This window comes from Polypterus senegalus, chromosome 7 (assembly GCF_016835505.1).
Source record: "Polypterus senegalus isolate Bchr_013 chromosome 7, ASM1683550v1, whole genome shotgun sequence".
In the NCBI taxonomy this organism is placed as follows: Eukaryota; Metazoa; Chordata; class Cladistia; order Polypteriformes; family Polypteridae; genus Polypterus; species Polypterus senegalus.
The window spans coordinates 169,532,234-169,545,348 of record NC_053160.1 but is presented as its reverse complement, the minus strand read 5'-3'; the positions used below and the strand labels follow the sequence as shown (position 1 = coordinate 169,545,348).

General features: G+C 43.3%; 1 protein-coding gene across 2 annotated transcripts in view; it reads right to left on the bottom strand.

Moving 5' to 3' along the window:
• prss12 (serine protease 12) overlaps positions 1-13,115 on the bottom strand; it is a 138,091-nt gene that overhangs the window by 118,383 nt on the left and 6,593 nt on the right. For both annotated transcript variants that reach the window (XM_039759608.1, XM_039759609.1), the window contains exon 2: positions 8,309-8,447. In XM_039759608.1, the coding sequence (XP_039615542.1) occupies positions 8,309-8,447 (139 nt within the window). The remainder of the gene's footprint in view (positions 1-8,308; positions 8,448-13,115) is intronic.

The window sequence follows — 13,115 nt, the reverse complement described above, 5'->3', positions numbered from 1 at the left end:
GAGAAATAAAAAAATGTACACTAATGCCTTTGTGGACACTGGCAGTTCAAACTAATCCAAGCTGGACACTTCCTGAAGAAGAGGTGGTGTCCTGGATAGGAAAAAAGAAACACAATCACATTTGGCATGTGCCGTTAGGTATTTAATGGAAGTGGAAGCTTCATCGAAGCTCAAGGAAGAGACAAGCACAATGGTTAGCAAGCAAGCTATAAGGTTTGAGTGCCAGTGCCAGATGTTGTGGCTGTGAGCTTGGGTGTTAAAAAAGGGAGGGAATCAGAAGTAGAGGCAGAAGTGCAGTCATTGAGTCCAAGACTGTGGTGTCAATTTAAATTTAACAGGTCCTCCACAAGTTACTCTTGTAATATACTGTACATTTACATCTGCGACTTTAAAAGACACACATGCGTGCACACGTGGGAGGCAGCAGCAGGGTCGGGTTGATTCAGAAGTGCCAATATGCGGGGCTAATCATGTGCACTAATGCCTTCTCTCCTGCCTTGCAGGACCAAATAAGATCTATCCCACTTCCTTCTGGCTACAGAACACACCTCCTTGTGACGTCATTTCCCCCTCCTCATCTAGATGATCCGCCTCTTCCTTTCCTTCGACTCTAAAAGGACTGCCTATTCTTCATTGCAACAGTCTTGTGTTGGACTCAGTCCTATAAGACTACTCAAATCTACATTTGTTTTCTTTATTACAGTGAACGTTACAATATAAGAGCGAATCCCTCCCCAAAATCCTTATCTTTTGTCCTTGTCTTTCTACACCATCAACAAAAGCAAGAACGGCATTTAGGGGTGGCAAGTGGGGTGACCGCCCTAGGCTCCGCACCTAAGGGGGCCCCACTTTTGAGGTCCGCGTGTCCTGTTCGAGCAGAATTGTCAAGTTAAATTCTCCAGTATGTATATATCTGAGATGCTTCTAAGAGAACCCTTTTAAAATCACTCAAATTCCGTACATGTATGTTTTTGAAAACATTCCATAGTCCACCTTCATCACCCGAAAAGGGTTTCCAGTATAATCCCTTCCTAAAATAAGTATGCCCCATTAGTCGCTGGGTTGACTTCTGTTTTGTCTTGGAAACAACTGATGGCTTGTAATGAGAAAATCCGGTGTATGATAATATTAATTTTATTAAATCTGCATGCAAGTTTATACAGTCCACACATATTGGTAACAGCGTTTGACGTAACCGGCCCCACGTGGGGTTGGTCAGCCTGAGTCCCCACACACCCCTAAGGCCACCTCTGAACAAAAAACAAGTCACTAAGAAAAGCAGGAATTGATTTCATGCAGAAATGATTTACTCATTTACAATTACACATAGCATGTTCAGGAGTAAGCAGCTCCAGTCACCTAATGATATGATTATCACTTATTATTTGCCTGATGCCTCCATCTAAGCAGACTTACAACATCTAAGTTACAATTGGCTGCACTTCTTTTGCTTTTCTAATTGGAGCACAGACTGGCGAACTGTGACCCGATATTTGCGCAATAGACATATGCACGCCGACAAAATAGCACAGATTAAAACACGCCGTCAAAATCGCGTCGACAAAATCGCCGTCAAAATTGCGAAAGTTTCATTAAATATGAATTACTAGTTTAAAGCATATATAATAATGTTTATTTTAGAAGTCAATATTATGAGACGCGGCATGCCATCAGCATGGCACGCAGATAGTCCTTAAGATCACGTCCTGCATATGTAGGAAGAATTGCGCAAGGGCCTCCCTCTGTCTTGGCGTCTCTCGTGATTTTGTCATGGCGATTTTGTCGCCGCGGCATTTGTCGAAAACCAGTTAGTGGGTTTGTCGGCGCTCATCTGTCGGTCGCGGTTTTGTCGGGGCGCATATGTCTATTGCGCTTTTGGCGGTGAACCCAGGCGAACATGACTTCCACATGGTCACATTGTGTCCTTAGTGGGGTTTGAACCCAAAATGCTAGGGTTACGGTCCAAAGCCTTAACTACTGTACTACTAACCCCACCACCTACCAATAATATTAGCCCTTAATAAAAAAAAACCTGCAAATAGCGTATACAGAGAGAAGCACTTGTTTCATTACATACCACTTCTGATACACCTTATTAATTGATGGCACCATAACTGAGGCCCATTGTTTTACAAAATTTCCCATGTGAAGCTGGTAGCCCAGCTTAATTTTGGTGTCTAAAAGAAGCAAAATAAATAACAAAATTGTCATAAAGCCAAAGGAGAAAGCAGATTGGTTGGAGGAACACTCTGAACTTAAATGGTCCCCAAATGTGGCTTCAGGCCCTAAATATCAGAAACCCAGGAGGAGAGGTGTGGGGCACCCAGGCAAAAGTGGGACTGGGTCAGATGTCCTCCTGACGGAAACAAAAGTAGGACGTTTAGTGACAGGACCCCTGTCTGCTCGGGGTTGGCGTTGTTTACCTTCTGTGAGCTCTTAAGATGTCATCCACTCATTTTAGGCCCACCCATCCATTTTCTAAGCCACTTTATCCAGTACAGGGTCGTGAATCCCAGCACCATTCGGATGATCCCGCCATCACAGGACACATCCACTCATACACGGACAGGTGACGGCTGTAACTTAATGTGACGTGTGTGATTTTGGGATGTGGGAGGAGCAGGAGAGGAAATTGTGTGTTTAAAAAAATGGGTCCCACCAAGCAGTCAGGACCAAATATTAGGATTAGCCAGGCTGAGGAACAGAGAAGATTTTTTTTACTTTTTTTGCTTAAAGTTGTTCCCTATAGTCATCCCTCCTCACCAGTGGCTGATTTTGACACTTTTGAATTTAACACATTGTTTGATTGCCCCCGACATTTTATTCAGATTGGCCACTGGTGTGCCAGAATAGAGGACTCCCTATTTAGAACGTCCTGTTCGTTATCAGAATGACAAGGCTGCACTGAACTTTTGGCTTAGGCCAAGTGACTATGCTATTAAGACAATAAAAGCCTCTGTCGCAATCAAACATTCTTCATTTCTTCAGCTCCCTGTCTCACCCTCCTGACTTTCACCTCCACTCCCTCACAGCTACTGTGCCAAGGATTATTGCCAGGATGACTGCTGCCCACGCCCCATTAGACATTGACCATGGACTCAGCGCCTGTCTGCGCTTGCGCTACTTTGGCCACCCAGCATGGTATCTCACTAGCAGTAGGCCACCTTGCCATCTGTCACCAATGCTTTATGGCACCAGCGTGGTGCCCATTAGAGCAGCAAATTGTATTTCCACTGCTATGGACTTTCTGCTTGCAGGAATTCTGTCACCTGGTCGATTCCTCAACAATCTTTTTGTCATCTTCTTCAAGGAAAACATATACTGTATATAATGGATGTGTGTATATACTGTACATGGTATATATTTTAAGATATATTTTTTACATTAAAAAAATTTAAATCAGAAGAAAAAAACCAGAATATGCTTTTTCCATTAAGTATATAGTTCCTGTGTTTGAGAAGCCTTGAGTGAAGAAAGACTGAATTATGAGGACACGTGGCCTCCACTGGTGACTCATTAAATGAAATTAAAGGCTGCACTTTCTGGATAAAAAAAACACTGTTAAGGGGTCATTGTGAATCTGAAGGACTGCTCTTGAAATGAAGATGTAAGACATAAAATAATACAAATGCAGTCAGCCAGTTGTTTTCAAACTTGTTTAGTCCTCAACAGAGTCGCTGGGGTCTATCCCAGTTAGCACAACAAACCCTGGGCAGGACGCCAGTCCATCGCAGGGTGAACACACACACACACACACAATAGGACCAAGTTAGGATCGCCAATTCATCTAACCTGCACATCTTTGGACTGTGGGAGGAAACCCCCACAGACACAGGGAGAACCTTCAAAGTCCACACAGGGAGGTCCTAGGACATTAACTCTGGTCTCCTCACTGTAAGGCCACAGCAGTACCAGCACACTACTATGCCACCCCATAATAATACAAACACATAAATTAGGAAAAAGGTAGAAAGCAACATCCAGGTGTCTGGATGTCCCATTGAGATGCGTCCGGCTGCAGTCCTTCACAGCTCCATGATTCAGTAGCTCCACTGGACAGCCAATTGGACTGCAGGCTTTTTTCATTTGGTTTACTTGACTTGAGTCTGATACACCAACCCTAACAATAGCCATAGAGTGACCAGGTGTCATCACTGACGCGTCACGTAAAGTGACAACCTTCAAAATGGAGTGGAGCTGTGCAGATCTGCAGGTAGAGTCTAATGGTCCCAGTGGGCACTGTTGGCTGAATGAGCAGGAAGCGGACGCTGCATCACACCACCCAGACCCCATCTTAGGAGGGAGAAGCTGATGATCACTTTGAAGGAGCACTTTGAAGGAGCTATGGAGTTCAGTAATGACGCCCCAGGAACTGCACATTAACAATGATCTGAACAAGAAGCGGTTACTCAAAACAAACCACGCGAAAGCCTGTGCGGTATGGAGAGTAACACAGCTGCAATGCGGGGAAAGGTTTTATGATCAGTGAGACCAACATAAAGCTTTTAGGCCAAAGTTTATGTGTGGCGCATCAAAACACATCCCACCTGCAGTGAAGTATGGTGGTGGCAGCATCATGGTGTGAAGCTGCTTGGTAGAAGAAAGCACCGGGTGTCTGGATGAAGATGGTCTACAATTCAAAGGATCAAGCGATTTTCATTTACACCCACAAGAGCGTTCTCTGGAGGTGGTTTATTTAACAATAATTAGAAACAAATGCTTGTGCTTGGGATGCTATGAGCATACGACTGGATGATTTGACAAGTAACGGGAGATTTTTTATGGACATTTTTGATATGTTTGCCATTGTTCAGCATTGATAACCATAGACTATTCTATCAGATTGTTGGTTGTCTCCATTCTCCATCAAAACATTAAACTTTGTTGCCATCCATCAGTACAAACTACTGTATATATAAGTTACATAGAAAAAAATCATTTTTGGGTGGAGTATTCCTTTAAAGCTGTTATTACTATAAAATGAGGCTTAACACAACATTAAAGTGTAAAATATTTTCACTAACAACAATTTTTCTTTCTTACAATTTTTTCTCACATAAAACAATTTTATTTCAGGGTTCCTCCCATTGCTGGGGTTCAGATTCTGGTTTTGTCTTTTTTGTTCATTTTTGATTTTTAATGCTACTTTTGTTATGATTTTCCATATTCCTTATGCCTGTGTTGTGTTCCTTGTGTTTTGTGTGTGGTTGCCCAAGAGGCGGGGCCACTGGCCCATCACTGCACCCACAGTCCCCTGCGGTTCATTAGGCTGTGATTGGCAGTGATGAGTTCTTGGTTTTGTAATTTTCTTGTGCTTTGTGGTCTACTGGAGTTTTGACCTCTGTGCTCTGCATTTCGCCTCGTCATTGGAGTTTGTACTGGGATTTTGTTCACCTTGGTTATTGCCTTTGCCGTCCTTTTTGCTGTTGTGCTCCTCAGAGCATTTCATATTAATAAGTCTTTTTATTAATAATGATTCCATGTGATCCTCAGTGTTACTAGCAAGGGCTTTTGACAGTGACTCCCCTTCTAGTGGAAAATCTTAGAACTGTTCAGGACGTACTGTATCTGCTTGTGAACTTTTGAGGTGAGAAGAACAAAGAATCTTTTTTTTTTTAATAAAAGATTTCACGTGGCCCTCTGTGTTATTAGTCGGGGTTGTTGACAGTATTTCCCCCTCTATTGGACATTTTTAGAACTGCTCGGGTCTTACATGCTTGGGAAATCTCGATTTCAAAAGAACGATATGGTCTAATTTCTCATTGATCTGAAATAAAGACATCACAAAGAATAAACTCCCCCTACACTTAGCAACTTTTACCAGCCTCTCCTGAGGAATTCCCATGTGGCCCCAGACAAGTCAAGAGATATAATCCCTCCAGCATGCCCCTCTTAAGGGATATTTTTGCTGTTTTTCAAGTTGAAGTCAGTGTGGGTGTGCGTGGAAGTTTAACCTACCAACCACTGGTGTCCCATTCGAGTATTTGTGCCTGCAGTGGACACTGTGCTGCTGGGACAGGTGCTGACTATGCATGATCACGTAACGGATATGGCAAAAGTGAAATAAAATGCATGGATGGCTTTATTATGTTTATGTCATAAGACACTTTTTGGAGAATCATTAATTTATTAAATTATCCATCCATTCATTATCCAACCCACTATATCCTAACACAGGGTCACGGGGGTCTGCTGGAGTCAATCCTAGCCAGCACAGGGGTGCAAGGCGGGAAACAAACCCCGGGCAGGGCGCCAGCTCTCTGCAGGGCACACACACACTCCAAGCACACACTAGGGACAGTTTAGGAATGCCAATGCACCTAACCTGCATGTCTTTGGACTGTGGGAGGAAACCAGAGCACTGGAAGGTAACCCACACAGGGAGGACCGGTAAGCGAACCAAGGTCACCTAACTGCGAGGCAGCAGCACTACCTACTGTGCCACCATGCCGCCATTTATTAAATTAATCATTTATCAATCATGCACTTAAACTAGATTCAGCATTAAACGAAAAGTTTGGCATTATTTAAGCTGAAGTTATTTCTTCCACATACATGCTATACGATATGCATTTGCCACTGAATATGGTGATCTAAAGTTAAGTGTTTTCTACATGTTTTAAAAAGGATCTTGCCCTCACTGATGCTTTATAATAGAGGCCAAAGGGGAATGGGGCACCACCGAAAAATGAAATCCTAAAAACTTCTGATGAAGCAGCACAAATTTTGATACAGGAACACAAGTTTTCTATTTTTCTATAGTCTGTTATGACAACAAAAGTGATCTGGAAAGAAAATGTTTTATCACAAATTCCGGGTCCTGTTATTCTCGTGGTAAGGATACATTTTCTAATCACTTGTGTGAGTTTGCACATAAATATGAATGTAAATCAAAACAAAACCAGCCACATGGTGTAAAACCTTTACTGTGATTGGGTCATTCAAAGGGAAATCATGGCCTGAGGTGGTGAAAGATTATGATAGAAGAAGAGAAACGCTTAGATAGCCTGCACACAGGTCTTCTTTTAAAATGGCTGAATCTCATAAAATTGAGGGCTTTTGTTCAAAAATGGCATGTATAATCTAACTTACATTTTGTTTGCAATCGCAAGACACAGCTCAATACTCGACAACTGTTTTGGATATATTTGGTAAGTTTTTATTATATTTTATGTTCACTAGCTGAGCTACTTATCTAAAATGGGTTGAAATCATTTGCAGTGCACCATGCAATGCATATGTCTCTGCTATATGTCATTTGGTATGAGATCCATAAATGCAATGTTAATGTTTGTGATGCACCATCTGTTGGAATGACAAATATAATGCATATGGCTCTGTTATATTCCACTTCATATGCCATCTGTAAACATGATGTTAATGTTTGTGATGTGCCATCTGTTGAAATAGCAAATGCAATGCATATATTTCTGTTATATATCATTTGGTATAGGATCCATAAATGCAGTGTTAATGTTTGTGCTGTTCCATCTGTTGGATGACAAATGTAATGCATATGGCTCTGTTATGTGCCATTTAATATGGTATTCGTAAACGTGGTGTTAATGTTTGTGATGTGCCATCTGCTAAAATAGCAAATAAAATGCCTATGTTTCTGTTATATGCCATTTGGTATGGGATTCATAAAAGCAAGCTTAATGTTTGTGATGTACCATCTATTAGAATGACAAAAGCAATGCATTTTATTACTAAAAACATGCCGTGCCATCTGTTGGAATGCACATTTATCCTTTCATTTAGGTGGACAGTTTATCAATCTGCCATCTGTTGGTTGTCAGATGTAGTGCATAGTACAACATTTGTGGAGGTCTGAATTTCTGCAGTGTCAGCTCCAATAGTTAAAACAGCTTCAGGGGTAAAGGTTCAGGGGTCAAGCAGCAGGTCAAACTCTAAATAGAAAATAAAAGCATTCTGACCCTGTGCTCTTTACAAAGACAGGAACAAACAATCAGTCCATCCATTCATCAACACGTTTTTTTTCAGCCCCGGTCTATCGTAACACCATATGCCAGTAAAGTAACAGCCCACCTTGGACAAGGACGCCAGCCCACTGTAATGCAAGTGAATAACGGGAACGGCAAAAGAGATAAATTACAAATAGCGAGGAAAACCACTTCTCCTCACAATAGTTCTTAGGGAATGAAAATTTTATGATTGCCTCCTTCCTAAGCAATGCATTCCTTGAACACATGAGAAGGCATGCTGGGCCGCCATATGCGTGGCACGCTAGGAATGAGCTAATGCTTCAGGTTAGCAAGCACATGTCAGCCCCCGACAGATCACTTACCTGTGACCCAGCTGTCGGCAGACTACCGAGGCATCTTCGTCTCCCCAGCTGTTACTGCAGATGCTTCCCCAAACTCCATTGAAATACACTTCCACCGTCCCCTCCAGCTTGGTTCTGCCACCCCGCAGCCGAACTGCACCTGGGAAGGGAAAGCTTTCAATCAGCTCTTTGAATGTTTCTCAGCTCTAAAGTCAATACTATAAGACAGGGGGAGGCTGGAGGGGTGTAGGTGATGAAGGGCAAAAGCACTGAGAGGGTGAAAGGATCAAGAGAGCTCTTCATCATCTATCAGGCAGCTGTGAACATGCCTGTCTGCACAGTGACACCAGGCCTCCATCATTCATCATTAACCCAGGGGTCAGCAGGGAGTTGAATTCTGAGGGTCTCAAGCTGACAGATCACAACAGCAGACGACAAGAAATTTGATGTAGTTGTTGTTTACAATGAACTCAATATGTAAATTGAAACTCTCTACATAATCTGATGTTTCTAATGTTCTACTTAGTTTACAGTAAAAACTTGCCTCTGTGTATCCATCTAATTTCAGAAGAAGGTTCTTCCAATTACAGCCGTGAGGAAAGATCAGGTGCAACCCTGGATAATATGCCAGTATACTGCAGGGCACACTCATCACAGAAGGACAGTTTCAAGATCCTGGTTAACCAATGTATGAATGTGTGTGTGTGTGAAGAACATTAGAACAATTGTGACAAGGACAGGCCATTCAGACCATCAAACCCACCAGTCAGCCCCCAAATTTCTCTAAAATAACTACAAGTTGAGCTTTAAATTTCCCAAAGTCCTACTCTCCACCACACTACTTGGTCATTTCTTCTGTGGAGGATGACATGGATGGACTGGCATACCAGCTGGGATAAAGCCCATTCCCTGTTTCATTCAAGAGGATGACATGACACGCCAGAATGGATGGATTAGCATTCCAGCTGGGCATGGACAGAAAACCTTTATCTGCAGAAGGGGTCAGTACAATGGAAGGACCAGGGGACACAGCCTGTCAAGACTGCATGCTCCCCCAATACACTAGGTGGCAGCACTACTAGACCGAGGCACCCATGCACATGCCCACAGGGCATATTGGGATCTGTAGTCCTGTAGACACTGCTGGGTTCCACGGGTGCCACCATAAGGAACTTCAGAGGAGGACCACCCCTACTTTAGGAGGCCTCCATCTGACCTGGAATTGCTTCCCTTGGGCAATGTCCTGCCACTAGAAGTGTTTTGAGGATACAAGAGGCTGCCGTACTTCACTTGGTTAGTCAGAGTTGGGTGGGGAGTAGGGAAACTCTCACCAGGGGAGGATTGGAGGAAGGAGAACAAGGAGAAATAATTGCATTGTGTTTATTGGAAGAAGCCTGTACTGCGGTAAAGCCCACTTGAACCTGGGACTTGTGTGTGGCAAGTTCTGTCTAGTGTTTGGGTCTCCGAGACACCCACTAGTGGTCATAATTCCAATTGTCTATAGTTCTCAATATGAAGGGAGGACACCACAAAACCTGGAAAAATTCACAGGGCAAGAGGAATTAAATGAACAATAACCTTGTGAATTTCCCCTTGGGTGTGAATTTCCCCTTTGGATTAATAAAGTATCTATCTATCTATCTACCTGGATGAGAACTGAATCAGGTGCATGGAGGCATAAGCCAGCTGCTCTAACTACTGTGCTGCTCTCCAGCTCACAAGTTGTGCAATTTATTTAAACAACTATAAGAATGCTATATTTTAAAAAATGGCCACTTTATCCATACAAGTTGTGGCGGACAGCCAGGGCCCTTTACTGGCCGGGATGCCTTCATGCATGCACAGGGCATTATCTCTCCCGGATTGCTAGATGGCACCCCCTCCTGGCTTGCTACATCATCACGGAGTTCTTCAGCTCAGCCCTGTTGGGTTTCATGGGTGCCGCCAGGTGGTTCTGCAGGGACTGGGGAGTCCTACTTCATGGGGCTCCAGACTTACCCAAAAGCCAAGCTTTGGGAACACTGGACGTACTCCTGGGGATAACATAAAAGAAGCCACCTACTGCCACTGCTCAATGGTTCCAAGAGCCAGAATCGGGAGGGAGAGGATGACACTTACTAGGAGGAGTAGTGGGCGGAAGACAGAAAGACTTCTTGTACTTCTGGGTATTAATGGTTCCTTCATAGGACTGCAAAACACAACTCCATACCATCTCAGATGCTGGCTTCTGGACTTGTAGCTCACAACAGTCTGAATGGACTTTTTCTTCTTTGGTCCAGAGGACACATCATATATTTCTTCCAAAACAGATGTTAAATATTGATCTGTCTGACAAAAATACACTGTGTGATGGGCCATCCTAGCTACCCCTGAGCCCACAGAAGATGAGGGCGCTCCTGGACATTGGACATACCGCTTCCTTTTTGCACAGTACAGTTGTAACCGGTATTCATGGATTACTTGATAAAGGTTTACCAAACTACTCCTGAACCCACGTGGTTAGATCAAGTATTGATGGATGGATGGGTCTTGATCCTCGAAGAATTCCATCCAGTGCCCGACTATATTCCCAAATGAGGTCAGCAATACTCCATCCCTGCTACTATCCACATTGGCAATGCACTGCTCCACTCTTCTAAATCACCTGACCGTTTGCCAACCAAAAGTCACCTTCTATGGCCTCAACAAACTCCTGCCACACCCAGCTTTTTGCTTCTGTTACAGCCATTGCTGCGCTCTGCTTGGCCTGACATTACCTGCCAACTGCTTCTGGAGTCACACAAGCTAACCAAGGCCTCCTTCCTCAGTCCAACAGACCCCTTTACCACTGCCATCCACCATAGTATAAATATATACACACACTATAAATACACTCTCTGGCCACTTTATTAGGTACACCTTGCACGTGCTGGGTTGGACCCCCTTTTGCCTTCAGAACTGCCATAATTCTTCATGGCATCAGTTCAATAAGGTGCTGACAACATTCCTCAGGGATTTTGCTCCATACTGACATGATAGCATCACACAGTTGCTTCAGATTTGTCGGCTGCACAACCATGATGCTAATTGCCCATTCCAACATATCCTAACGGTGCTCTATTGGATTGAGATATAGTGAATGTGGAGGCCATTTGAGTACAGTGAACTCTTTGTCATGTTCAACAAACCAGTTTGAGATGATTTGAGCTTTGTGACATGGCGTGTTATCCTGCTGGAAGGAGCCACCAGAAGATGAGTGAGTACACTGTGGTCATAAAGAGATGAACATGGTCAGCAACATACTCAGGTAGGCTGTGGCATTTAAATTATACTCATTTGGTACTAAAAGTGTGCCAAGAAAATACCCCCAAGCCAATATTACACCACCACCACCAGCCTGAACTGTTGATACAAGGCAGGATGGATGCATGCTTTCATGTTGCTGACCCTACCATCCGAATGTCGCAGCAGAATTTGAAGACTCCTCTCAATCTTCTCTTGTCCAATTATGATGAGCCCGTGTGAATTGTACCCTCAGTTGCCGGTTCTTAGCTGACAGGAGTGTCACCCGGTGTGGTCCCCTGCTGCATACCTCTGTTGTAACGAGTGATTATTTGACTTGTTGTTGCCATTCTAACTGCTTGAACCAGTCTGGCCATTCTCCTCTGACCTCTGGTATCAACAAGACATTTTTGCCCAATCAAATTCCGCTCACTGGGTATTTTCCCTTTTTCAGACCATCCACTCTAAACCTTAGAAATGGTTATGTGTGAAAATCCCAGTAGATCAGCAGTTTGTGAAATACTCAGACCAGCCCATCTGGCACCAACAACCATGCCATGTTCAAAGTGACTTTAATCACCTTTCTGTCCTATTCTGATGCTCAGTTTGAACTCCAGCAGGCCGTTTTGACAAGGCAGGCCTAAATGCATTGAGTGGCTGCCATGTAATTGGCTGATTAGATATTTGTATTAACAAGCAGTTGAACAGGCGTACCTAATAAAGTGGCCGGTACGTGTATACATTTTAAAGTTTGATGGGGAAATCCATTTCTTTTTTTATGTGAACTATTACAGCTTCTAAATTAGCCTTATCATAAAAAGTGTCCTCTTTTAAGAATGCACTGAAAGTGACACCCTTCAAGAATGCGAGCAGTAAGCACAATACAATACGGCTGGCGGGCACGGTCTGCAGCCCCAAGTCATGTTTGACTCCAAGGACAGACAGCCTATATCTGTCACAGCCATGAAGCCGTCATGGTATGCAGTGTAAACCCCACATAGCATGTCTTCAGCCTAACTATGGGCATCTTTAAGTGGGAAGTGATAATCTCTAAAACAGCAAATTTAGATGAGAATAGAATGTGGTGTGAAAATCTGGGTAATGGCCAACACATCTGCATGAAACTGAAGAACTGACACCGCATCAATCTCTGCTGCATCCTTACATCTCAAAAAGCCAGAAATTCCATCCATCCATCTTCCTATCCTGCTTATCCAGGACAGAGTCACAATACAACGGTAGCCAGTGTCTGCACAGAGTCTACCATCATGGTGTCACTAAAAACAGCACAGGCCATCATGTCCCGCCAGAAAAGCTGTTCTACTTCATGGCACTGACTCTACTATCATGGCATCATTTAATATAATATAATATATAGAGAGTAATATGACTTTCTCAGGTGGGCGTTAGCATATCATAATCTCTTGGACCAATAGCATGAGTTTTCCACATTCGACTTATATGACAGACATTATAAAATATCGGAAATTATATATTCGCTGTGAAAGACGCCCAGAACACAGACAGAGACGGACTCAGAATGTCCCAAAACACACTCTATTATTAT